The 27565-nt window shown below is 46.9% G+C and overlaps 1 protein-coding gene across 1 annotated transcript; it reads left to right on the top strand.

The window, feature by feature from the left end:
• The first annotated feature begins 37 nt into the window (after positions 1–37).
• col4a1 (collagen, type IV, alpha 1) lies at positions 38–27565 on the top strand. The gene is made up of 51 exons (XM_076159126.1): positions 38–313; positions 13331–13384; positions 14425–14514; positions 14619–14663; positions 14768–14812; positions 15028–15090; positions 15216–15269; positions 15520–15546; positions 15665–15739; positions 15950–16012; positions 16151–16186; positions 16321–16359; positions 16445–16537; positions 16663–16698; positions 16792–16851; positions 16963–16998; positions 17110–17154; positions 17269–17301; positions 17552–17612; positions 17705–17740; positions 17873–18010; positions 18127–18210; positions 18344–18427; positions 18557–18627; positions 18843–19034; positions 19159–19327; positions 19565–19657; positions 19778–19882; positions 20001–20249; positions 20328–20441; positions 20538–20705; positions 20928–21017; positions 21138–21290; positions 21430–21528; positions 21692–21781; positions 21879–22018; positions 22300–22426; positions 22581–22661; positions 22912–23010; positions 23097–23147; positions 23231–23416; positions 23505–23638; positions 23765–23837; positions 23983–24054; positions 24370–24498; positions 24620–24718; positions 24798–25010; positions 25092–25269; positions 25362–25476; positions 25599–25771; positions 25901–27565. Exons 1-51 carry the CDS (start codon positions 242–244, stop codon positions 26007–26009), a joined length of 4941 nt encoding a protein of 1646 aa, XP_076015241.1. The 5' UTR covers positions 38–241; the 3' UTR covers positions 26010–27565.

The raw sequence follows: 27565 nt of genomic DNA, 5'->3' as shown, positions 1-27565 counted from the left end.
ATGGGGGCAGAAACAAGACCGAGTTGCGTTGATCAGAACCTCATATCGTCTCGGACAAAGATGCAGCTCAACGTGTATCTGTCTCTCTGCTGATCGCCATAGAATTACACAGACTTAGACACACACACACACCTGAGAAAGGACAAGCAGCGGGCGGCAGGTGCTTTGCGGACGGGACGGTCAGTTCGGTCTGTTCGGTTGCGCGTAACGGTTCACCAGCGCGCAACCAACCGCCTCCACGATGCTGTTACCCGCCGGGGTCCTGTTACTGCTGGCGGCTCTGAGCTCCACTATAGACCGGTCAGGAGCTGAGGTAAGAACACACTGAGGGGGGATCACACTTTTATTTGCATGTATGCTGAAGTTAATAATGCGTATAAGGTGAAATGATGATCTTGATCAATAGATCCAAAGACATTCTTGCAGCGTGTGTGTTCACTATATTCATACTTGATCCTTACACTGATTTTGATGAGATTAGAAAGTAAGATTAGAAAATAGTCCAGGCATAGTGAACTGCCACAGATTCAAAGTTTCAAAGTTTCTGTCTCATTCAAAAGGACATTATTTGTTCTGCATCTGCATTCTTTACATTGTATTTGTCAGCTCTGTGGCGATTGAACTGTATGTGTCCTGTCATGAGCTGCTCCTCTTTGTAGTTTATTTGTCTTCTATACTCCAGCCTGTTGCACCTCTGCTGGAGAAGTTAGAGAGGAAAGAGGTAGAGGAAATTCTCATCGAGAGAGGGTGGGGCAGAGTTGTGTGTGTGTGGGAGAGAGAGAGAGAGAGAGAGAGAGAGAGAGAGAGAGAGAGAGAGAGAGAGGTATACATTTAAGCAAAGACTGTTTATCATGAGCATATGCGGTCTGTATAAACTCTCCATGATAGTTTCCTCTACATTGTGTCATAGCTACAGGTGGTTGTCTGCTCTCACATTTCAGCCACAGTCAGTTATAGTCAAACATTTCTCCTCTTTTCCAGTCACCCTGTCCTGTATCACTCTCACCCTCGGCTGTGTGTGTGTGTGAGACGCAGTGGATCTTTTAAACATTCAGCCCCTTCCCTCTCACTTCCATTACGGCTGCAAAGTTAATTGATAATGGTTTGTGTTAGTCAGAATTCATTGGAAACACCTACGTGATGATCGCCCCCCTAATAAAGGGCATCGGTAGTGTTTGGTTTCATTTCCCAGCATGGTTTTCTAATTTCGAAAGTTGATGATTCATGAATGAATTTAATGGCAAACAGCAGTGGAAGTAAAAGGATCCTGAGGAGGGGGCGAAGGAGAAAAACATACTTGTGCTCTGATTCTCCCAGGAGAACATCAGCCTGTTTGGAGACTTTCTGCTCCATTTGTTCTGTCTCCTCCACCATTAGAGGCTCCTGTTGCTCCTTATTGAAATGTGTGTAACCAACATAGCATGGGCTCTGATGAGAAGCTTCGCCAAACATGACAGCATTGTTGTTTAATCTTAACATGTGGATGTCGTTTTGCATGGATTAGTGCAGATTCAGGATGAAGGATTAGAGCATCCAAATAAGAGGGAAAAGTCAATTACCAGTCGGGGTTAATGGACCACAAGGTAGCCTGGCATTATTGAACCATATGGGAAGTGTGGGGTGTTTTGAGGATATACTGTATATTGAGCTGTGGTGGATCGCAGCTGGGACGATTCCTCATAAAATGCCTCAATTTGAGACTGAATGAATCAAAGTACACATGTTCAAAACAATTAAAGTGAAGGTATCGCTATGTTTAACAACAACATGTCTCTATCCATCAATCCAATCCATCCGTTTTTTCCGATGGTGCGTCCAGCCTTAATTGGAAATTGGAGCAAACAAGTGGGAGCAAAAGTAATCCAGATGTTGTTTGCGGGATTTCTTTCAGTTTGTTGTTCAAAACATGATGTACCTCTTAAGTCTGAAGTTATGTTTTCATTCAGGAAGCAGTGTGGGGACAGAGTTTAGTCACCGAGTAAGAAGGAGAACGAGACGGTGAACATCTGGACAGAAACCCCCTGTGGAGAAAGAAGGAGAGGGAGAGGAGAGGAGATAAGAGGAGAGGAGAGGAGGATTTGGCTAAACGTCCCGTCACGTGTCAGATAACATAGAGGGAATTCAAGTATTTCGACATTTTTTGTGTGGAGCTGTACACACGGGAGGTCCAGACAAGAAGGTTTGATCCTGACAGATGTTGGGCGCTCAAACTTAAGCAAATCATTCATTTGTGTTTGTGCTTCTCTAAAGTGTATTTCCACATTTACATAGAGAAAAGGTGAAGCTGGTGAAAGGAATCAGAGTCTTGGCTGAAGTCCAGCTGAGGCCCCTCGCCGTGTTTATCTCTCCTTCCTTTCCCCGTCCTTGCTGATGTGACGTGATGATGTCACCGCCTCCTGTTTGGTCTCCTTTGTAATCAGTGGAGCTAAAGTCAGCTGTGAATTGACCGTATAAACACTCTAATAATGGAATCAATCACACGCCAACACACACGATAACCCCACGTATTTAAGAAGACTGACTGGGGAAAAGCAATAATGAGCAGATAACTGAAAAGGAGGAAGCTCATATTTTGAGCTGCGATGACCTCGGCTCTCTTCCTCATCACCGCATCGCTTGAACCTGAATCAATCAAGGGAAATTAAAGTTTATCTCCCTTGGCGACCATTTAGTGTGGTTACAATGAGTCATTAGCTGTGCCTGAGGAGGAGGAGGAGGAGGAGGAGGAGGAGATGTGTGTGTGTGTCTGTGTGGGATGGAGAAATTACCAATGAGCTCCTCGGTGCTGCCAGGTTCTCCTACTTCCAGGCCGCGATGTTCCAGCGTTGGGTGATCCCACCAGAGGATGGAAAAGATTCTGGAACACACAACAACAGTTAGTCCTCACACTGCATGATGTGTGTGTGTGTGTGTGTGTGTGTGTGTGTGTGTGTGTGTGTGTGTGTGTGTGTGTGTGTGTGTGTGTGTGTGTGTGTGTGTGTGTCTCTTGAGACCCTGAGGCTTACAGAATGGCTGACCTCTAACCTGAAGCACCCATGAAGACAATTGTAGTTTGTTTTGGGTCTGATCCTGAGATCCTTCACCCCCCACAGAGACGACAGCTGAGCGTGTCACCGTGACGGCCCACCAACCGAGCAGTGCACCCTGGGAAAGCACAACCTGCCTGACCCCCCACACACACCCCTGTCCCACACATTGTAAAAACGCCAACATGTGGAGGAGTTGCAGTTGTCTGTGTTTGTGTCTCTGTGTGGTGAGATGGCAGGTACGCTCCACTTTGTCCCTGTGTTTGTGTGTGTGAACCCTCCAGTGTGTGTGTGTGTGTGTGTGATGGGGTTTCCGTATTCCCATGCTCGGCACTCAACTCTGTGAGTTATCGGTGACTTCGCCGAGGTGCTCTGTTATTGTGAACGTGCAATTTTGGCGCTGTGAAATCCGTGAGTCATAAATGTCGTTCGGGGACCTTGAGGGAGATTCTGTAATGGATCCATCCGTCTGTCCGGGCGCGGGGGAAGTGTGGAGTGATGGAGGGAACGGCTGATGGAGAGGAGGAGGAGGAGGAGGAGGCGGAGGAGGTGATGAGGTCAGGAATGTGCATTGGAGCCAGCGATGATGCCCCGTGGCAAATCTTTTCGTCTCACTTCCTCACTCTTGACCTGCTCTGTCTGTCCCACCCTGCTGCCAAATCATCCCAAAGTGCCCCAGCAGAGGACAGCGGAGACAGCGATGATGGTCTCATATCAGATTTACGGCTTCGTGTTTGTTTTAGCGCCATGCAGTGGGAGGTTATGGTGATTTCCTCTTCCAGCTGTTGTCCTTTCTGACATTGTGTGTGACCTGAAAGGCTCCCAGCACACAGCAGAGGAGACAAGATGGACCAGTTGGTTCAGCTTATGATACAGGAAAAGCACAATTCTAGTTTTCTCTATGCTTTTAAACACAAAATCAGTGTGTGGAGAATGAAACAACAACGTCACCAGGCGTGGGAGTTTCCACTCGCCACAAAGATGAGAACCAAAGTGGATCCGATCCCTGCTGCTTGATTTGTTTTCAAGATCTTGTAGCTTGTAAACAAATACAAAGATGCGAATATGATCACAAAATCATCTGGTTTACATTTGATTATCTGTGAAAATGTGGGAGAAACTTCCCCCCCGTTCCAGGTCAGTGTGAGAGCGTGGACACACGTGGGACACTGTGGACACACGTGGGACGGATGAGGAAAGCACATGCTCCATATTTGGCCCATTAAAGGTTAACTGACAGGGTGCTGTGGGTGCTGCTTGTGTCTCCTTTCACCCAGTTTGAAGGATTCTGTCAGGCGAAAGCGGCCGTATCCGACGGCGATGTAATCAAGTTTTAAACTCCCACTTCTTACTATAGAGCCGAGCCAGATAGAGTTACTTAGCATTAACGCTACATTGACACAGGAGGACTGATAGCGATAGCAGATCTGTGTTATGATCCCACTCGCTCACGTGAAGAACAGATGCTTGATTCATTCCCTCCCGTGTGGCCCTTTCCTGTCCATGGTCTCTCTCTCTCTCTGTCTCTCTCTCTCTCTCTCTCTCTCTCTCTCTCTCTCTCTCTCTCTCTCTCTCTCTCTCTCTCTCTCTCTGTGTATCGACATCGCCGGACAATGGGAATTGTTCGTTTGGCCTTTGCTCTCCTGAAGTATTCTAGATCGGACTTCATCAGATAACATCTTAATCTTACGGTGGGAATAAACTCGGCACATGAAGCGGTTCGGCGCCTGAGGGAACATCTGATAACATCTGCATCCCAAAGTCCAACACCGGAAGAGCAGAAGAGCAGAGCAAACCGGCTGTTATTGGTGATTGATCCGATGTGTTGAGGTTTTTGAAGCTGGGGCTGAGGAGGAAGCGTGTGTGCGAGGAAGATAGTAACCCTCAGAGGATGAGGAGAGGAAGTGAATGCAGATTGTAACGTTTACAAGTACATCGATGTACAGATCACGCAAAAAAGAGGATTTATCTGTAATTGGTGTGTAAATGAGCGTCTTTATGTTCCTAGGGCGGCGCTGTAATGCCATGTAGGAGATGATGAGGGCAAATAAGGGAACAGAAGAAGAATAGAGAGCAGATGTGTGAAGTGTTCAGCCTCCATCTTAGGTCTGTGTCCTGATGTGGAGCAGAGATGGAGGCTGTTCACTCTTTCTCACACTTTCTCCCCCCGTAGTGCCGTTGCACAAAGCCCTCTGTGTTTGTGTGTGTGTGTGTGTGTGTGTGTGTGTGTGTGTTTGACGATGGAGTACATCATGATAATTTTACAAGGGGATAATCCTCGCTATGGAAACCGACAACATCAACACACAGTTAAAGGAACTGGAAATCCTTTATGAAGCGAAATGCAAAAACAGCTTGATGATGCTCAGACGCACATCCCAGCAGCTTTCCATAGAGGTGTGTGTGTGTGTGTGTGTGTGTGTGTGTGTGTGTCTGATGGCAAACTACCCCCCAAACCCTATACGTTTTCATCCAGCCGTGTGTGTGTGTGTGTGAGAATACTCCCGCTTCGAGGGTTGTGGCGGTATTGTTGGTACCGAGTCACAGAGGTCATTCCCACTCCTCACGTTCTGACATTATTCCCAGATACCGGAACGCTCTTGAGAGTGAAGTGAAGCTGACCCAGCCCCTTCTTGTCTTTGTGAGCATAAAAGGCGAGGAAGAGGCCTTCCTCCTCAGAGAAAGAATGACTTCCTAAACCCCACATCCTGTCGCACATTCACAGAGGAGCCACAGGCCAGCACTGGCCTCCTCTCAGCCGGCCTCTGCTCGTAGAAAACAACTCCATCACTCTCCCTCTGTTTGGGAAAATGTGGAACGCCGGCAAACGGCATTTGAGGCGCAAACAAGCCGAACACGCGACTGTTTGAAGCTGCAAACACACATCGAGAAAACAAGAGAATGAAGTGCAGATGTGACGCAGCCTCTGATTGGTTGTTTGTGTGTGTGTGTGTGTGTGTGTTGCCTCTTGGACGTGTTACGTTCCTCTGGGATTGTTGAGGAATGTTTACTTTTACTATGTGGAACAATCACCGAGCCGGAGCAGCGATGAACAGACGCCTGCACTGTTTCTGTTTCTCTTACAAGTTTGTGCCCAAAAAGCGAGGCAGCATCAGAGAAACACTGAGATCAGCTGTTCTGGGTGGAGTGTTTGTGAGGGTGTATTGTATGCATGCCTTCTGTGTGTGTGTGTGTGTGTGTGTATGTGTGTGTGTGTGTGTGTGTCTGTGTTTTTGCAGTAGCTAAGGCAGGAAAGTCCCGTCTGCAGCCATGAGATTAGGAAGAACCTCCACTAATTTGCCAACAAGCTGCCCATTCACACACACACACACACACACACACACACACACACACACACACTCTCACTGAAGCAGTGAGGAAGAGCTTGGTTATCACGATGACCCGCGTATCGGCGTCCCTATTTGAAACTTTAAGTCCCCGCTAATGGCCTGGCGTGAGGTCAAAGGACGACAGGATGAGGCTTGGGGGGGTCATGTGACTGGTCAAGAGGGGCCGTAGATGGAGCAGCTGATTAAGAGGTCAGGGCCTCTCTGTAATCCAGAGCAGAGGCGGCGTAGAGGCTCTATAAGGAGCGTCACACACACACGTTCATACGCCGCTGTCATCCAGCTCCGATTTTCTGCTTCTTTCCCTCAAAGTGTTGAGTGAGGCGTTGGAAAATAGCAGGTTGCTGCAGGAGGCTGAAGCTGCTGAAGTTATCATGCGAGCACATGAAGATAAGTGAACTCCAGGGTTTCCATACAAACACACACTCACACACACTCACACACACACTCACACACACACTCACGCAGCATCTCACCAACCAGCGAGCCCCTCTGAGAAATTCTTGAAACCATTTTCCCATTTGAAGGGTTAATTTTGCACGTGAGAATTCCGGGACTGTTGACTTGCTGCGTCCCTGCTTCATGTCCACATGTCCACATGTCCACATGTCCACACTGACATGTCCAGCACTCACTGGCGTCCCAGCGGAGCAGCAGCTGCTGGACGAGACTGTAGATCCTCGGATTTGTCGCAAAGCTGCAGTTAAGCACACAGAGCAAAATGAACACAGCGGACTGGAGACTAACTGGTGTGTGTGTGCTTGTGTGTGTGTGTGTGTGTGTTTCACTTTAAAGCAATGCTAGATTTTCCCACGGTGTGTCACGCTTTAATCTTTGCACATGAAGCTTGGTCACGTTTTATAACAGATAATCTTGTACATTCACAGATTCGCACAAACTCTGGGATTCATTTTGTGTGTATGAGTGCGTGAGTGTGTGTCTGTGTGTGTGTTAGTGTGTGTGAGAACTGCTCCGAATGTGCATCTGCTTTGGGTTACAGAAGCTCCTTACTGATGTTTGTGATTTAGATGAATACCTGCTGCTTGTAGCTGCAGCAGAGCAGGTTTACATCAGCAAATCAGCTCCACGCAAACTCTTAAAGAAAGGAAACGGAGACACTCGGCGTGTTGAAGTACAGAACGTAAACGATGAATGATGACTCCAGCTCACGTGTCGCGCTTGTTTGAGGGATTGATGAGCTCCAACTGTGTACAGCTGTGATGAGGGAGAGGAGGAGGTGAGATGAGATGAAGACGTTGAGGAGTTTAGTAGCAAAGTTTGGCTGAGTTGTTGAACCGTTCAGTGACACACACCTACACGCACACGCACACACGCGCACCCACACACGCACACGCACACGCACGCACACACACACACACACACACACACACACACACACACACACACACACACACACACACACACACACACCTGCATATTTTCCTCATTTTGGTTTCAGATATTTCAGTGATTTCCTCAATTGTTTGTTGAGTCTAACTCTGTTGTCACACTTTGACCTACTTTCATTTGATTTAGGTTTTAATTTCCTCCCAAACAAAACAGATCTCGATATTTTTATACTTCAGAGCAACAGAAGTTAGTGTGAGAAATGCTCTGGATTCAACTTCATATCAAACTTGGCATCGCTCTCTCTCTCTGTCTCTCTGTCTCTCTGTCTCTCTGTCTCTCTGTCTCTCTGTCTCTCTCTCTCTCTCTCTATCACACAGACACACGCGCACACAGACACACTCGCACTGTTTACAGAGAAAGTTGCACCGGCTAGAGAGCTTCGTCTTCCAAGTATGGCATTGAGACAGAACCTCCCTCCTCCTCCTCCTCCTCCTCCTCTCTCATTCTCCGGTACCAGAGAAGGCCTGGAATGTCCGAGCAGCACAGTTCAGCCCGGCCAGAGTCAACATATCTCTCTCTCTCTCCCTCCTGCTCCTCCTGTCATCCTTCATCATCTTCCTCTCTTGTTTGACAGCATCACACCTGTGACCTCGCTGACCCAACAGCAACCACAGCTTTGACTGATCTACTTTTCATTACGTCAGAATGAACTGTACAGGTCACTGCGGCTACTGTAAATGTATGAGTGTGTGTTTGTATGCGTGTGTGTCAGGGTAAAGAGTCCATGTTTAATGAGTCCTGCAGCAGAGTGAGACCTCTCTGTCTTTTATAGAGTAAAACGATCCTGATTGTCCCCATATGGAAGCGCTGATCTGTGGTTTAGAATCATCAGCGGGTCATTACGGGGCTTCCCCAGGTCAAAGGTATCAGACGAGCCAATACGCCACAGCTGTAAATGGACTGTAACCGAGCAGACCTCGAGTAGGAACATGTGAAACCTGCTCTGGAATTAGGTTTGATTGTAAAAGGATGCTGGACCTTGGGAGAAAAAAAGAGTTTAAAAAATGTTTTGTTTTTCAGGACTGGCTCAATCCACACGAGAGCCCAGATGTTTATGTTACAGTTCATGGAAACAGTCAATTTTGAAATGTTGCACAATATTTACCAGTGGGACGCCGAGCCAGAATCTCACCGGATGTCATTAAAAGCAATTAGATCGACCAAAACAGATGAACGCCCAAAGCACAGAACAGAACAGAACAGGCAATACAACACGGGAATGATGCAACAGCTCTGCTTGCTGACTGCTTACCTCTTTGTGCTGTGGGGTCATTATGTCAAGTAGGCATGAAGAAGAAGAAGAAGAAGAAGCCATAATAGAGGGACGACAAAACAACTGGCTCAGGGGGGATGGAGACGGTCTAAAGCTCAGGGATTTGGTTGAAAAGTAACCTGGAACAAATAAAAAACGCGAGAAATCTAAACAGGTGAAGAAACTGAGAAATACAAATGGGACACCGGTGTCTCACAGACCCAGATTGCAGTTGTAGTGTGAACAGAAGCTCGGAAAAGCTTCAAAATGACGCACAGCTGAGTCAGGATACTTATCTACATGGTTTCCCTCTAGATGAACTTCTTATCGTTGTGGAAGGAAGGAAGGCTCCTCTCTGCTCCTCTCTGAGCAGGACAGGAGGACAGCGAGGCCGGGACCTGTGACTCGATCCGGCTCGTAAATGGGCTGATAGTCTAAACAGGAAATGGAATCCGAAGTGAGGTGGAAACCGTTTCCAAAGGAGAGACGGCGTCCATTTCAGAAAGCTGGACCCCACTGATGCATACATGCTGCGTGTGTGTGTGTGTGTTTGTGTGTGCGTGTGTGCGTGTGTATCTGTGGGATTATCACAATGTTGGTCTTTCATGCATGTTTGTTTGTGTGTGTGTGTTCACGTGTGTGCGGCAGAAGCTGGGGGGGAGTTTGGAATGACAAACCCCAGCAGCCGTGTTGTGGGAGGTTATGGCAGGAATGTGATGGAGCCTGATGGTTGCTGGGCGAGACACTGAGCAGATGTTAGAGCGATCTGCGGTTTGCTTTAACATGGAAGGAAGTGCACAGTCACACACCTACGACCTTCTCGCAAACCCACAGCAAAGCCCTCGAGTGAGGGGAACGTCTCTGCCCCCCTGTGGTAACAAGCAGTACTGACCTATGACCTTGACCGGGCAAATCCCCTTCCATTCTTGCAGATATTGTCCAGTTCAACACAACTTATGAGATTCCCTCTTCTCCCCTGACAACGTTTAAGTACACTACACATGTTCAGTGGTCAGTTACAAAGCGTGAGATGTGTATTTGGCTGAAAGAACAGAGGCAGTGAGTCATAGAGCTTCAAAAAGGCTAAAGAACAGGCGGAATGAATGGAGCCTCTGGACTCCAGAGAGAAGGGCCCTCTGTGTAGGCTTGGGGAAATCCATTAGCCTGGACAAAAGCACTAAATTCTGCAAATAGCACTTATTCTTGGTGCGAAATTAAAGTTAAAATGCAGTTTAACAGGATGTTTGCCTCCTCAGTAGTTTGATGCTTGGGTGTGTCGAGGAGGCGACGCTGTAATGAGCTCTATAAACGCCTTTCCTGGATCGTTCCATGATTAATCCAGAGCAACAACACATCCAACAGGAGCCGTTGCATCGCCATGGTTACGCAACAGCGGCCGGTTTATATAGAGAGTTTGTGTTAACGTCAGGAACTCTGGCATCTCCTGCTGCCAACGAAGAGTAAACATGACTCACGTCTCTCTCTCTCTCTCTCTCTCTCTCCCTCTCTCTCCCTCTCTCAGGTGATGTCACACGTCTGGGTGATGTTGACATATTAGTCCTTTAGAGTGGAGGTGCAGCCCCCAGGCACCTCTGACACGTAATACCAGGGAGCACATACATCATTCTACCTTATAAATGGCTTGTGCCTTGGCAATTACTCTCCTCCCCCCTTCTTCCCCCCTCCCTTCCCGTCCCGTTGGCATTTTCTGCCTCTATCTCAGATTCCGTCTAAGCAAACTTTATCTCGTGTGTTTCTCTGCCAGCTCGGTCCTGAGTAAACAAATGACAAACAAGCGATCCAGGCACACACGGGCACACACGCACAGTAATGACGAGGCCGCTCTGTGCCGCTCTGCAGACGTAAACACCGGCGGCCAGCGTACGTCACGTTGACTCCTCAGTGTTTGGAGGTAACCGGGCCGCCTGTCCTCTCATGTAAACAGCTGTCCGGAGCCACGTGAGGCCTCTGCTGCAGGTGTTTACCCGCTGTATGCAGAGACTCTCCAGAGCTGGCTGACTCACCAGCCACTGTATATCCACACAGGACATTAACACTCATCACCGCAGAGCGCGGGGTTTGTGTTTGCTCTGGCTTGTATCCTGCGGTTTTGGAGGGAATATCTCCATCTTCATCTTCATCTTCATCTCCATCGCATTTCTTTCTTACAACTGCCACATGTGCTCTTGTGTGTGTGTGTGTATGTGTGAAGTCTTTGAGTCACGTGCTGCAGCTTTCTGATAATCCAGACGGCCTTCATCAACCCTCATCATCCTCTGTACCCGAGGATCTGTGGTGATAAGGCCTTCTTAAGATTCCTGTTCTCCAAAGCGCAGATACCAACTCAGGCCGTGTTCCTCTCTAAGGCTGCTGCAGTCATTAGTCGGATGTTTTTTTTTGTGCAGATGTCAGCTTGGTCTTTGTACCGTGGCTCCCATCTGGTGTTTGGGTTTATTCAGATGCATAACGGCCATAGAAGCAAAACAACTCAGAGGAGAAATCAAAGGCAGGAATGCTGCTTTGATCTACCTGCAGATTAGCGCTCTGTGGTTCCAGACGCGGCGTCACACATCACAGAGGGTTTCTATCCGTCGCACACCAGCACACAGATGTGTCGCCGTGCGTGTCGGTGTGTGTGTGTGTGTGAGGCCTCGGGATGCTCGGTCACGCCTGGGTCCAGCAGGAATGTCCGCTCTGCTAAGTTGTGTCTGATAGAGTTCCAGACAGACGCAGAGCAACAGGTGAATGACGAAATACTTAAGTAACACTTAAGCGCGAGCAGCTGTGATGGTGCTGACAGTACAATAAGCTGACTGGCTCGCCGTGTTAGCGTGCATTAACTCCCACGGTGAACCCTCATTTTAATCCAGCATCAGGAGCTCTGCTGCACTGAGCCGGCGCTTTGCTTAATGAAACACACATGCGTTTCCTTTTCAAAGTCAATATTCCCTTTTCCTCTGTTTGTCTTATGACACTAATCTGAGCTGAAGCAGGTGTTCCTCCAGCTTTTCCTGTGCCATAATGGAAACCAATACTGAGAAAGAAAATATCAGGAAACTGTCGAGAGGCGCAGAGGTGAGATGAAGTGAGAGAGAGATGGAGGGACAGACAGAGAGAGAGAGAGAGAGAGAGAGAGAGAGAGAGGGAACACCACAATGGGAATGACGCACCGCAGAGGGCCACACATGTATGAGGCAGAGCGTCCAGAGGAGAACAAGAGCGGTGGGACAGGGTGTGGGGCAGCCGGTCGTAAGGTCCTGAGAGGGAAATGTGTGTTTCCCATGATTCCACAGACCACATATTGAATCAGTTATCAGGTGTTTTAGAGAGGAGTGTGTGGGTGTGTGTGTGTGTGTGAGAGAGTGGCAGCAGGATCAGTGGACAGATGCATTACCATGGCGTCATTCTATATGTGTATGTGTGTGTGTGGGAGGCAGACAGAGGGAGTTGTTGTGGGGGCAGTTGAGCCTGTGTACCTTCTGCCCGCGCATGCCGAGTCTGTCCACAAAGACCGGACAGGCTTTTGGCCGGACGCCTCGCACGTGAGCCGAAGCAGCAGCTGGCCGATGGAAGGAGAGGAGAGGAGAGGAGAGGTGGGGAGAGGAGAGGGGAGGAGAGGAGAGGAGAGGAGAGGAGAGGAGAGGAGAGGAGAGGAGAGGAGAGCCAAGGCGGTGTGGGCCAGTTCCCAGGCTCTGGTCTCTGGAGAGTCCAGGGGAGAGGAAAGGGGGGGTGGGGTGCTGAGGGGCTTCGGCCAGCTGCAAAGATGCTGCTGCCTCACTGTTGTGCTAATCACTGACCTCTAATGACCTTCCAGTAACCTGATTATAGGATAATAAAGCCTTTCTTCAGCTGGGTGACGAGACGTACAGATGTGTCGCAGAAAAGGTCACAACCTCTTGATTTGAAGTTATTTCTCATCCCAGTTTCAGACTTTATGCTTTAAAAATTCACCGTTTGCTGGTTCTTGGCAGACGAATGAATGAAAGCAATGCAGGAAATGTTGCATATGTTCCCGCGTGGGATCCTCCTCCAATTCCAGGAGTCAGCCCACAGCTGTGATTTACAGCGTCAGTGGGATCTATGAGACCCATGAGCAGGACTCTGTATGGAGCCTCAGACAATAAAGCGATTGTGCACACGTTACACATCGGATGGAGGAAATACATTGAAGCACAACAAGTTTGATATGTTCCACAGCTGGAGAAACTAGGTCACCATGTTAGGGTCACATTCCTGTACGTACACACTGAACATACCTGATGTGATATAGCTTCTGCTTTTCTCTTTCTGCTCAGGGTTGCGGGACAAACTGTGGAAAATGTGACTGCAGCGGTGTGAAAGGAGGAAAGGTGAGTCTAGGTTTCACTCCATCTTTGTGCACTATTTGATATTGAACTGAGTTTGATGAGATCAGAGATGGGATTCAGTGAATTCTAAACAGACAGGACAATACTGGCTGAGTTCTGGGTTCTAAGCTCAACAGTGGATGGGGCTCAGTTACGGTGAAGAGAGCAAGAGAGCAGGAGAGCAGTTTGAATTAGAGCATGACCGTACAAACAGCTGGGTTAAAGGCTTCATTCCCATCAGATGGAGGGAATCTCTCCGAATCAGATGCATGAGCAGCCGGGACACAAAGCCTCAGCCTTGTATACACACTATACCTGCTATAAACCACATTGTTCTGAATTTAAGAGTTGCCTTCAGTGTCTTTTATATCTGATCAGTGCTCTGTGTGGTCCACTGTCTTATTGAAGCAGCAGAGCCTTTTATGGCTCATTCAAACACACACACACACACACAGACACACACACACACAGACACACACACACACACACACACACGCGCACACACACACACACACACACACACACACAGCAGCCAAACAGTCAACCCACAGCAGAACAGAGCAGTTTTCAGTGGATCCAGGCCAAACCCCGGCTGTTTGAAGCTCTGCTGTGTTTTGAAAGGTGTTATTGAAAGAACTGAAATTCTCACATGATTTATTTTCCAATGTCGTGCAGAAACATTCACCATGCTAACTTTACTGTGATGATTGTCATGGCCCTTAATGTTAGATAACATGTTTCATTCCTCTAATGCTGAGTTTGAACCGCGCACTCTCATTTTGGAGTGGTGCGGTGGAGGTTGGAGTGTCTCCCTCAGGAAGCTGTCGCCCTCTGGTGGCACATAGCGAGAATTACATCCTGAATATACAGCAAAGCCTAGTTTGAACTATGTTGTGCAATTCCATTCTTTGTCTGCACCAATAAACAACAACTGATGTTGATCCTTAGTAATTGTAATGATGCCTGAATGTTGGATACACTCTAATGATACACACACTGATTTTATTACACTGATCCTGAACTGGGCGACCTGTGCTTCATAGGGTGAGCGGGGATTTCCTGGTCTGCAGGGCAATATGGGATTCCCAGGGATGCAAGGACATGAAGGGCCACCAGGACCGATGGGCCCAAAGGTGAACACACACACACACACACACACACACACACACACATACACACACGGTTGTTCTGTATGAGTGGCGTCCTCATGATCAACATGTCTTTTGTCTCTCTTTAGGGAGATCTGGGTGAACATGGGGCTTCCGGACTGAAAGGAGTGCGGGTAAGTGTGTGACACAGTATTGTGTGGTATGATGCGTGTATGAGCTTCTAAGGTCTGCAGAGCAAAGTGGTCTCACACACATTTACCCTCTTCTTACCTTGTAGGGTCCTCCTGGCTTGCCAGGTTTCCCGGGTAACCCAGGATTACCAGTAAGTTCTTGTGATCTTCATTCAAGTCTGAAGTCCTACAAGAAATTGTTACAATATAACCATGAGCATATTGTCTAATACACAATCATCACAATCAATCTTACACTTTGTAGTTTTATGATGGTTACTTTTCACTTTGAATGTTTTGTGAGTGTGTGAGTTGGGGGATTTCTTAGTGTTTAATTACAAATGTTACTGTTTCCACCCTCCCATAGGGTGTCAATGGAAATGATGGCCCACCTGGTTCATCAGGTATCCCAGGATGCAATGGGACTAAAGTAAGGCTTTCTTTAAATGTCTGTTGTGCTCATTCACTCACTCCCTGCTGATATGTGACTTTATTCTCAGAGGCTGAACTCTGTTTGCCCTCTCTGATTTTGTTTTCTTTGTGTGTGTGTTTCAGGGAGACAGAGGCAATAATGGCGCTCCTGGTTTCGGTGGTCTCCCAGGATCTAATGTAAACATCCAGCAGCACACACACACCCACAATTCACTGATTAAGTACCGACATTTTAAGGAAACTGTCTTTTCTTATGTGTTGACTATATAATGTTTTGTGATATTGTCCAGCGGGTTTGGAGCAGGAAACACCAGCACACATAGGATCATATAATCTATTAAACATGATGATGGTGAAAACACCTTCATCCTGCCACATGACGCTGCCTCAGTACATTTGTTCATCATCTACTGTCCTCTCTTCTCAGGGTGTCCCTGGAATTCCTGGAATGAAGGTCAGTTGAGATCAGAAAATATATGATTCTTATGAACTTATATCTGTTTGTCAGTATGAGTATGTCCTGTCACATCAGCTGTATCATACCACGTGTGTGTTTGTTTTGTCTCCTGCAGGGTGAATCTGGTGGTGTGATCGGAATCATACCTCTGAAAGGAGAAAGGGGATTTCCTGGCATACCTGGAACTCTCGTATGTCCTGCATCATTCTGTCTGAACAGAGAGAAAACCACATAGAGACAGACTTTAACTTTCATTACCTAGCATTGTGTACTAAATCTGCATCACAGCCGTCCCTATTGTGCAACTTTGCTTAAGTATAATGACCAAGGTTGATTTCTCAATATTGTGCACGTTTTACAATAATAATCACACATTCTAACGCTCATCTTCCTCTTCCAGGGACCAAGTGGATCACCTGGCCCCGTTGGCCCCACAGGACCTCGGGGTTACGAGGGCATCAGAGTGAGTTCCTCCCACAGTGACACTCTGTCTATGACATCACACCACAGTCACCCTCACTGTCAAGTCCTGAGTTATAATCAAAGATGTCATTACTACTTGGATGCAGTATTGATATCAGTGTGTTTGATTCTTCCACAGGGTGAGCCTGGACCTCCTGGAGAACAAGGAGACAAAGTAAGACAAACGTTAGATTTTTTACCCTCATAATACAAAAATCAACCCTCCTCCTCCTCCCAAACCTCTGCAAGACCGGAACCCACAGCTGAAACGTGGTTGTGACCTATTATTCCTTTTCTTTGTCCCTGTAGGGTGACAAGCTGTCATTCCTGGGTGAGAAAGGAGAAAAGGTGAGACTTTAAATACTAAATTGATGATGATGACCTTGTTTTAGAGGTGCTTTTGTCTAAGTCTTGTGTTGTTGCTGTGTGTCAGGGTGACCAAGGGTATTCAGGACCCCCAGGCCCCCCCGGACCATCACAGGAAGCCACAGGAAACTCTGTGACGATTCATGTACCTGGACCACCGGTACTCATTCACTTATTTATTAATGTTTGCATGGATCTTTATTGGCAAATATTCAACTCTATGGAAAACGTGATTTGGATTTGTATTAGTCCCTGAATGTGTGTGTGTGTGTGTTGTTCTTACAGGGGGGTAGCGGAGCCAAAGGAGAACCAGGACCTAAAGTGTGTATTTAGCTTTTCACAAGTTTCAAATTCAGTTTATGATTTGCTACATTGTCAAAGTTTCAAACATTTCTTGGCCTATTTCCTTGGCAGGGCTTTTGTGTTCCCTACGAGGCCGGTATCAAAGGGGAACGCGGCCAACCAGGAGCAAGAGTGAGTTTGTATCAGATCATGGCACATTTTGCATTTGCGATACAGAATATTAAGAGAATCATTGTTTTCACTTAAATTCTATCTTAAACTTGACAAAACATGTAATTTTAGGGCAAAGCTGGCAAAGATGGAGATGATGGACTGAAGGTGAATATGTTATTATATTATTATAGTCACTGCACTTGCTCTACCTTCTCACTGCATGGGTTTATTTGGTTTTAAAGTATCCATTATTAAAGTACATGCATACTCTTGCAGGGAGATAAAGGCTTTCCGGGAAGTCATGGATACAACGGGATCTCTGTAAGTTATTCACCTGAGACTTTCCATCATTCAATCCTAATCAAACGTTTTTTAATGTACCTGCTGTGATTAGGAAGGTTCAACTCTAAACTCTGTCTTATTATCTTATTACAGGGTGAAAAAGGAGAAAGAGGACCACCGGGATTTGTAAGTCTCTCTCTCTCTCTCCCTCTCTCTCTCTCTCTCTCTCTCTCTCTCCCTCTCTCGCTCTCTTTCTCTTTCTCTCCTTCCCTGCAACAGAAGAAATTCTATAAAGCACCAGCAGATGTCACCACACTCTCAGTCAGAACCAATATCATCTTAGCTACAAATTGTTGGTAGTTGTGTGTGTTTAATGTACAGTGACATCATAAGTCATCATAAGACATTTGTTGTGTTTGTAATCATCCTGTCTTAGGGTGATGGTGCTCCTGGTCCCCCTGGCCCAGCTGGATCCCAAGGATTACAAGGAGAGAGAGGTAAAGTGAGCCCAGTGTTTCCACTAAACATTTCAATGATATCAATGTATTATTTTCACGTTATCAATTTATTTATTTTTGATGACCAACAGGTTATACTGGCCCTCAGGGAGTTACAGGTCCACCAGGTAAGATAACCTTACTTCTGCTTTCAAGACGACTCTGAGGAGGCTGAAAGTGACAGAAACAACAGAAAATACACAGAATGAGCTGCTGTGTGGTTAAACAATGTGCACTCACTTACTGTTACTGACATTCAGGCAGGCACATTGAAGGGCCTCCTGGAGAGAAAGGAATTACGGGTGAGAAAGGAGACATGGGTGTCGAAGGAGAGTCTCTCCCTGGACATCCGGGACAGCAAGGGCTCCCAGGACCCCCTGGACCAGCAGGAGAGCTGTGTATGCCATTAATCATGATAATACATTTTACGAATGACAGAAAGGTTAACAGTTCAGAGTGTATATTCATCCAAAATCCCAATGTTTGTGTGTTTCTGTGCTGTGATGGATCACAGTTGAACCTGGTGAATGTCAACTTGAGAAAGGAAACCCCGGCCCACCAGGACCTGGAGGGCTGAGAGGAGAACTGGGACAGAAAGGTGAGAAGGCCTCTGATTAATATTGATCATGAGCGATCAAACCCCACCAACAACACACTCCACCAGATGAAACATTCATTCAGACATTTACACAGTTTGTGGATATGATTTGTATTTTGTTGCTTTCCATTAGGTGACACAGGAGACACCTGTGTAGAGTGTGAGGGTTCCATCATTCCTGGATTACGAGGCCCCCAAGGCTCTAAAGGAACGCAGGGTGAGAGATTTATGTAGTAGCTTATATCTGACTATGAAGTTGTCATTTTTCAAAAAACATCATCCATGTTGATGGGCAGCTGATGGGCAGCTGATGGGCGCTGTGTAACCCTTCCTTGTTCCCTGTCAGGATATCCTGGGCCAATGGGCAGCAAAGGAGATAAAGGTCGAAGTGGACTTGCTGGACCTTCTGGAAACGCTGTGAGTAGAAGCCTTAAGGTTCCATATACAACAAACTTATAAACAAACCAAAGAATACCTTCACAATGCACCAACATGCATCCAAACACATGTTAAAGAAGTGAATTCAGTTACGAGGATGTCAAAGAATGGACTGGTCAATTTTAAAGGTTTACCATGTTGTCAGCAGAGCTATTCTCTCTCGTATGTCTGAAACTGTGTTGATCTGTGTGCAGGGTATTCCAGGCAGTCCCGGGTTGATGGGCTTACCCGGTGCTGTTGGCGAGCCAGGGGACATTAACATAGCCCCTGGTCTAAAGGGGGACAAAGGTCTGCCTGGTTCTTTTGGTTCTCCAGGATTGCCAGGTGTGGACGGACTGCCAGGCAGAGATGGTGCCCCAGGTCTGCCTGGCCTCAAAGGAGAGCAGGTAAGTCTGCGTGTACTTTGATTCATGGGCAGTAAAAACTCAGCTGTGGATGCGGATTAGCTCAGTACAAATGCAAACCAGCCCAATTTAAACAACCAAACTGTTCCTCTACTCTGGCTTACAGGCTAAAGAGGGCATCAAAGGTGACCGTGGATTGGGTGGTGACCCGGGACTGACTGGGCCGCCTGGAGACAGGGGACCCCCGGGTGTGCCAGGTTACGGTCGACCAGGAGTGTCTGGAGAGAAAGGCAGTCAGGGGAGACCAGGGCTTCCTGGAGTGCCTGGACTGTCTGGTAGGCATCAGAACACCAAACAGAGACCTGTAGACAGAAAGACAGAGTCCTGCAAACATAATATTAAATCTGAAAAATGCACAAACCCAGATGTATATACTGTAAACACACACACACACACACACACACACACACACACACACACACACACACACACACACACACACACACACACACACACACAAACAGATATGATATTTGCAATTACTTATATTGGCTAAACTTTGCATCCACCAGGTCCAAAAGGTGATGCAGGTAAAGGTGTGATGACCCCTGGTCTTCAGGGTGTGCCCGGACCACGTGGAGAAACTGGCCGCCCTGGAACTGCAGGTGTGTTATTTTACAGCATCTGAAATGAGAATCTTTAGCATGAAATGATGTTAAAGTTTCTCAGTTCAATAACATGCATCAGCTGTTACAACTGCATACTTGACTTACATGTTGTGACAGGTGGGAGAGGAGTGCAAGGAGACCATGGGTTGCCAGGTTTTCCAGGAGAGAAGGGTAACGCAGGTCTCCCTGGACCTTTATTACCAGGACCACCTGGTCCCAAAGGTACGTTGGTACTGTGGTGAATCTAGTCTCACCTCTCCCTAGTAAATGCTACATATACATTCCATAAATAGACCCAAATCAAGCCATTGACAATTGCAATTTTTTCCTATCCTTGTAGGAATCTCTGGAATTCCAGGCGCTCCGGGATTACCAGGAGAAGCAGGAAGACCAGGGCAGGACGGCTTGACAGGACAGGCTGGTATACCTGGACAAAAGGGTGACCCAGGACGGGGTTTGCCAGGCCCCAAAGGTTCACAGGGCCCGTTGGGAATTGTTGGCTTCCAGGGAGAGAAGGGTAACATTGGACTAACAGGTGTTCCTGGACGAGAAGGACTAACAGGACAACCAGGACCTCAAGGAGTCCAAGGTAGAGAAGCGAACTCTATTGTGAATTTGGTGTGGTTACATTGTTCGTACGATCTAAGTAACTTTATTTAAAATTCAGGTGACGTGGGACCTCCTGGAACTCCTGGAGTCATTGGCCTACCAGGTCCTCCAGGTAAAGGCCAGCCCGGAGGACCTGGACCCCAGGGACAACGTGGAGAACCAGGGCCATATGGTGAGTAATCTTCAGCATCATCACCTCCTGCTGACTGTTAATTGGTAATGTAAAGATCACTGAAAATGTGTATGTGTGTGTGGGTTTGTGGTACAGGGAGGGAAGGTGTAAAGGGAGAAAAGGGTTTCCCAGGTTCTCCTGGTCATGACATGCCCGGGCCTCATGGAGATAAAGGATCCCCTGGATTCCCCGGATTGCAAGGTTCTAAAGGATTGCCGGGGCTTCCAGGATCCCCTGGCAGAGATGGATTCTCCGGAAATCAAGGTGAGACTGACAAACATCAAGACACCATCATAAAAAACAATTAGTACAATACCTTTGGGGACACTTATAAGGAAGGAACGTTGGGATCATTGTCCTGGACAAGTAGGAGAAAAGTGAATTTTGGCAGAAATACACAGACGTAGGACACAATGAATACATATACAAACAAAAACTGACCCATGTCATTTATTCAATGTTTAAACTGACATTTGTCTTTTGCAGGTCCTAAAGGTGAAATGGGTGTCATTGGGACACCTGGAGTACCTGGATTTCCTGGACCCCCTGGCACATCTGGATTTCCTGGTCTCAGAGGTGAGAGAGAAGAACAACAATGAAAACTATTCTAATGTCATGTCTTTTGGACGTGGCTCTGTGGCTCTATTTAGATTTGTATCTGCAGAGACAACATTTCCTTTTTTCCATCCTTCTCAGGTGATCCCGGTATAAGTGGACCTAGAGGGGTGATCGGTGAAATTGGTGCTAAAGGAGAAAGAGGAGAGCCAGGTCTACAGGGGCCTCCTGGGAACATGAGCGAAGTGGACATGGAGCACATGAAAGGAGACAAGGGAGACAGTGGAGACAGAGGTATGAATTTGAGACACATCAGAATGATATGAACACTGCAATAGTATGGAGAGAAACTGCAGAACCTCAGATCTTTGATTCAAAACTTAACATGTCAGTGCTCAAATATTTTCTGCATTTTATCCCCATTTTCCCTCAGGTGGCCCAGGGTCCAGTGGACAGAAAGGCTACTCTGGACTAGCTGGAGACCCTGGAATGCCAGGGAAAGACGGAGAGGCTGGTTTACCTGGACAACCGGGTAGGCTACCTGACCAGTTACAGCACTCTAAAATGTGTTAAAGCTCATATAAATAATGTTTCCCTACTACAGTGGCAATCCTATTTTGTGCTCCTCTATGAATGTACTGTATTGTATGTATTCATTGTGTGTTTCCATTAATTTACTGAATGATGCGTTTCAGGTGAAAAGGGAGACACAGGTGATCCTGGGTATCCTGGCAGTATGGGACCAACTGGGCAGAAGGGCAGTATAGGAGAGATGGGAATACCAGGTATGTGTGCTCTAGACTCACACACAGACTTCATGCAGCCGGAGGGAAACTGCTGGAGGTGTCATGGAATTGCGTGTGCGCATGTGTGTGTATGCAGGCGTACATGGTCCAAAGGGTACAAAAGGAGATGTGGGTACACCAGGACATCCTGGATTCAAAGGCACGGATGGTCAAAAAGGAGACAGAGGAACAGATGGCGAGCCAGGCATTGGGTTCCCTGGACCTCCAGGAGAGAAGGTAATCATCTGGTGATTATAAGAACTACATTGTGTAACCTTATCTCCATGAACATGGAACCCACCAGCATGGCTCCATGAGCTTCACCAGGCATCATCCAAGCACTGCAGCTTTATCTGAGCTACTGGACTCATTTGTGATTGTAGTGGTCATCCAACTGAATAAAAGTTGATTGAGAATCTAACTGCAGTTTTCAGTTTGCAGATGCAGCATTCTTTGTTTTTTGTCTGATTCCTTTCATTCCTACATGTCTTATTTGTCAACATCCTCCACTCTTATAGGGTCCATTAGGTGAGCCAGGATTACAAGGAACACATGGAGATAAGGGTCAGAAGGGTCATTTGGGTGTGCCTGGCATGCCAGGTGGGGCAGGACCCAAAGGAGAAAAAGGAACCGTCGGCTATACAGGTCAGATTTCAATATGTGATGTCACCCTCTCCCTATTTCTCAACAGTAGTAACAATAATAATAACTAAAAGTGTGTTTTTATTGTGTGTGTGTGTGTGTGTGTGTGTGTGTGTGTGTGTGTGTGTGTGTGTGTGTGTGTGTGTGTGTTGAACAGGTCAGTCTGGTAGGCCTGGCGACAAGGGCGTCCCTGGGCTTCCTGGATCTGCAGGAGATACTGGTCGTGATGGTCGGCCTGGTAAGTAACGGGTTTATCTGATCTCTTGTATTGTAGGTTAGATGCTTATAGCAAACATTTCATTTGACAAACTTCAGCCTGTCAGTTTGATGGCTGTGGTACTGTGTGGTCTCCTGTGGGGGGCGGCAGGTGCAGAGGACTGTGTGACTGGTCACATCTCAAAATCCCTTATTATATATTCCACAGCCTACTTGAAATGAAACAGCCAAATACACACTCACAGACATTGTGTAACTCTGTTCTCCTCTAGGTGAGGGTGGCATGCAGGGCCCCCCAGGTTTTCCTGGGGAGAAAGGAGAAGCTGGTTTTGATGGCATCCCTGGATCGTCAGGGGAGAGAGGAGATTCAGGTTAGTGGTTCAGCTTGTAAAACGTTTCTGTCTGGTGGTCAACACTGCACTTCCACCTCATCATCCCTCACTGTCCTTCTGTACAGGTTTACCTGGACATGGTCTCCCCGGCACACCTGGAGCCAGTGGAAACAAAGGTAAGATGCCTGATTCTTACAAACACTCTGATCAGAGTCTCACATACGACCGTGTGACCTTCTCTGTCTCTTTCACTCTGCAGGTGACAAAGGTATTCCTGGCTTCCCTGGCACTCCTGGTCACCCAGGTATTCCTGGTATCAAAGGTGACAAGGGATTTACAGGGCCACAGGGGTCACAGGGTGGGCAAGGAGAGAGGGGGATCCCAGGATCTGCGCTAGAAGGCCCTAAAGGAGAGAGGGGAGATTCCGGACCAACAGGAGAGCAAGGTGACAATGAAACAACATGACTGTTGCCAAAGTATCATTTTATGCTGCATTGGAAAACTTTATTCATATTCATTGTCTCTTTCTGTAGGATCATATGGAGCTCCAGGAGCAGCAGGTGTGGCAGGCAGAGAGGGCGAAAAGGGAGTGAAAGGAGATCATGGCTTACCTGGTGTCCTGGGGGAGACGGGCCATAAGGGGGATGGTGGAACCCCTGGACTTCCTGTGGGTTACTAAGCTTTACATTACTGAAGCTTGACATTTACATGTCCACCACTATTACAGGAGGTTTGCTCACACCTCTGCCAGTCTCCAAACCTTTGTAGAACTCAGAGTGTTTGTTTGTTTCAGGGACCACCTGGTTTCCCAGGTGTTGACGGACAGAAGGGAGAGATGGGATTCCAGGGCGTCCCTGGCTTCCCAGGTGTGTACATACAGTGTGATGTGTGTTATGTGCACCATGTCTAGTGTGTAAATGATGCGTGTGTTTATGTGTTTTATTAAATGCAAGATGCTTTTTTTATCCATAAAATTGAATGAAAGTGTCAAATTCTGTCCATGAATTCTAGGTACAAAAGGCACCTTTGGGGATTTTGGATTCAAAGGAGAAGTTGGAGACAGAGGATTCTCAGGAGAAAAGGGTAAGAAGAGGGAAACAGTTGGTATCTTCATTAAGTATCACTGGGAGGCAGTGGCTCAGTGGGTAGTGCTTCCGCTTGGGAACCGGAGGATCCCCCGTTCGAGCCCCTGCCGAGGTGCCCCTGAGCAAGGCACCGAACCCTCAATTGCTCCCCCCTCTGCGAAGGGTGGTAATGTAAGTCGCTTTGGATAAAAGCGTCTGCCAAATGATCGTAATGTATATCACAACTTTACAAAACTGAATCATAGGTTTTGTTAATGACTTAGTTTAAGAGGGAGATATCTTGTGGCACTTCTAATGCTGGTATGGATTTCAGGTCATCAAGGCCCCCCTGGTCCTCCCGGCCCCCACACTTTCATCAAAGGAGATCTTGGATCCCCGGGGCATCAAGGGTTACCAGGACCACAGGGACCATCTGGGTTGCTTGGACAGAAAGGACAACAAGGTGGAGATTTGCTCCAACAATATGGCTCATCCCAAAATTACAATGGACTTGAATGTTTTCTCACTCTGTCGTCCTTAACCTAATGTCTAATTCTTCCACTGTTTTTGGTGATTGTTCTCAGGTCTGATAGGTTTTCCAGGGCCGAAAGGAGAAGATGGCCACCCTGGATATAATGGCCAGAATGGAGGCAAAGGAGATCCTGGTCTGCCGGGGCCCACAGGTGAGAGGTGCACAGGGGCCGAAGGGGAGCATAGGTGTGTTATCTCTTTGCAGAAGTTATTCATTACGTGTATCTTTAGGCCCCAGAGGATATCCCGGCCCCCCTGGACCTGATGGTGTTCCAGGCCATGTGGGTGCACCTGGTCCCTCCTCCATGGATCACGGGTTCCTGGTAACTCGACACAGCCAATCTGAGGAGGTTCCCAAGTGTCCTGATGGAACCAGTGTCATCTATGATGGCTACTCCTTGCTCTACGTGCAAGGCAACGAGCGCTCTCATGGACAGGACCTGGGTAAGAAACGGAAAGAAAGAAAAGATTAAGAAGAAGAAGAAAAGGGGAAGGCTGAAGGCGACTGTATTGTTTGTGTTGTAGGTACGGCCGGCAGCTGCCTGAAGAAGTTCAGCCCCATGCCTTTCCTGTTCTGTAACATCAACAATGTTTGCAACTTTGCCTCCCGTAATGATTACTCCTACTGGCTCACCTCCCCTGAGCCTATGCCCATGAGCATGGCACCTATCACTGGTGAAAGCATCAAACCCTTCATCAGCAGGTACGCTCGCATTCTGCCGCCATTCATCCATGTGTATGATAAATCTGTCTGACACCGATGTTGTGTGATGTTACTCATGTGTGTGTGTGCAGGTGCTCTGTTTGTGAAGCCCCAGCCATGGTGATAGCAGTTCACAGTCAGACCATCATGATCCCAACGTGCCCTAATGGTTGGGACTCTCTGTGGATCGGTTACTCCTTTGTCATGGTGAGACACACGGCAGGATTCTTCTGATTTTGTCCTTCAATTTGTCAGCACTACACACTCTCATTCTGAAATCACATGATGTGACTGACATGGCTGTGCATGTGTATGTGTGTGTTTTGTAGCATACCAGTGCTGGTGCTGAGGGCTCGGGCCAGGCTCTGGCCTCTCCTGGTTCCTGCTTGGAGGAATTCCGTAGCGCTCCCTTCATCGAGTGTCACGGCCGTGGAACGTGCAACTATTATGCCAACTCCTACAGCTTCTGGCTCGCCACCATCGAAGACCAGGACATGTTTACGTAAGAAACACACACCTACATTCACACAAACACCGCCATAACTTACATCACTCCTGCTCAACAATAACACCATGATGGTAAACAACACAGAGTTCTGATTCTTTTTTCTCTCTCTCTTTTCTTTTCCAGGAAGCCTGTCCCGACGACGCTAAAGGCAGGAAATCTACGAACACACATCAGCCGTTGCCAGGTGTGCATGAAGAGGACGTACACGAAACCCCAGAACCATTCCTCTTAACCTCCGGCCAACACCGTGCACGTCAGCGTCCTGGTTGTGTCTTTAATTCCTGTCTTTAACAAAGGATGGTGCTATTTCCCTGCATGTGTGAGTGGAGTGGGGGGACAGAGACGTTGAGGTTTGAAGAAGAAGCCGGAGAAGAGCACAGATTTTTACACACCGGAGCGCAAATCAGAGACCAAAAGAAACGAGACCAAGTGAGCCCCTTACAGGAACATGAAGAACACTTAAGAAAACATGATGATTACACGTCTCTCTCTCTCTAACGGATGGCACCCAGTTTACCACTGCACTGAAGACACGCCCCCACCCCAACGAGTAAACTGGTGTTCATTTTGAAAGGGTTGTTTTGCATAGAACAGGTGCTATTGAATCTTAACCTGTCTGCCGCCTTCTATGGTTGTAAGGTTTGTATTCCCCCCTCCCCCACCAGTGCCATGACATAAAACAAGATATAATTACTTATTACTATTGATTTTCACATCTTTAAACTTTTTTTTATTTTTAGAAACATGTACTAATGCAAAGAATGGGACTTACCACTGGTTACAGATGCTTTGTCGTTTTGCTAAATCACCATATGTTCGCCAGCACAGATATAAAATGAGATAGATAGATAACCACAGCTCTGTTGTACATATAATGCGTCGTTTTCTTCCCTAACATAGCTCAGCATACTCTCCTCAGGTTATTATTGAATTACGTTTGTGTGTTATTAAGTCCATTTTTTTTATTTATGAGATTTATGAAAATGTGTTGGACTAAAGTGTATTTGAGATGCCATAGAACCAAAAGTGTAACGTTTCAGGTGGACGACTTTTGACAATCAACACCAGATTACCATACAAAACAGCACTGAAGTAGAGTCGGCAGGTGTGTGTATGTGTGTGTGTGTGTGTGAGAGAGAGTCTGTATGTGTGTGTCTGTGTGCTTGTGCATATACCGTTGAGCTGTTTGTTCGTGATGTGTGTTCATGCCTGCCTGTTAGTTGTTCCACAATACTGTTGACATAAACACACACACACACACACATGCTGACACACACACAGACACACACACAAAATCAGATAGAAAAAATAACTTCAGTTTTCCCTTCAAACTATGCGAACTTAATCTTTTTAAGTTGTTTTATATCCCAAAGAAATACACCTGTACATACTTACATACATATAACTGACTTCCTATGCAAGATAAATCCTTTATGTAGAGTAAGATGTCTTCAGATCATGATTCTACCAAGGCAGACAGGCTGTATTTAAGTGCCTTTAAAGGTTAAGATGCTTTAAGATTGTCTCCAAATATATTCGATCCAAACTTGGTCCCTTTTCTTTTTCCGTGTGTGTTGTGCTCAGTTGTAAAATGCTTTGTGAACGTACGTACAGTATTAACACAATCTGCTAAGGAAACAAACTTGAGGACAGTGGGAATTTTCTTGTTTGCAGTCTCACACTTAACTGATGAACAAAAAGGCCAAAATACTCCACTGACATTGTGTAATTCCCCAGACCCAATACTGTGTAAGTCATGCAATAAAATGATTTGTAGAATATTCTAAA

This window comes from Genypterus blacodes, unplaced genomic scaffold (genome assembly GCF_046128005.1).
Source record: "Genypterus blacodes isolate CSIRO-AG114 ecotype Tasmania unplaced genomic scaffold, CSIRO-AGI_Gbla_v1 ptg000093l_1, whole genome shotgun sequence".
Lineage (NCBI taxonomy): Eukaryota > Metazoa > Chordata > Actinopteri > Ophidiiformes > Ophidiidae > Genypterus > Genypterus blacodes.
Note: the sequence above shows the minus strand (reverse complement) of the source record. Positions and strands in the feature narration are given on the sequence as shown.

What these genes read in the sequence shown, in the direction of transcription:
- col4a1 (XM_076159126.1), top strand. Translation starts at nt 242, where the DNA reads ATGCTGTTACCCGCCGGGGTCCTGTTACTGCTGGCGGCTCTGAGCTCC. An exon ending in AGGACCTCAAGGAGTCCAAG is followed by an intron (nt 20,250 to 20,327) that starts GTAGAGAAGCGA and finishes TTTAAAATTCAG; the next exon opens with GTGACGTGGGACCTCCTGGA. An exon ending in GGGCGTCCCTGGCTTCCCAG is followed by an intron (nt 23,838 to 23,982) that starts GTGTGTACATAC and finishes CATGAATTCTAG; the next exon opens with GTACAAAAGGCACCTTTGGG.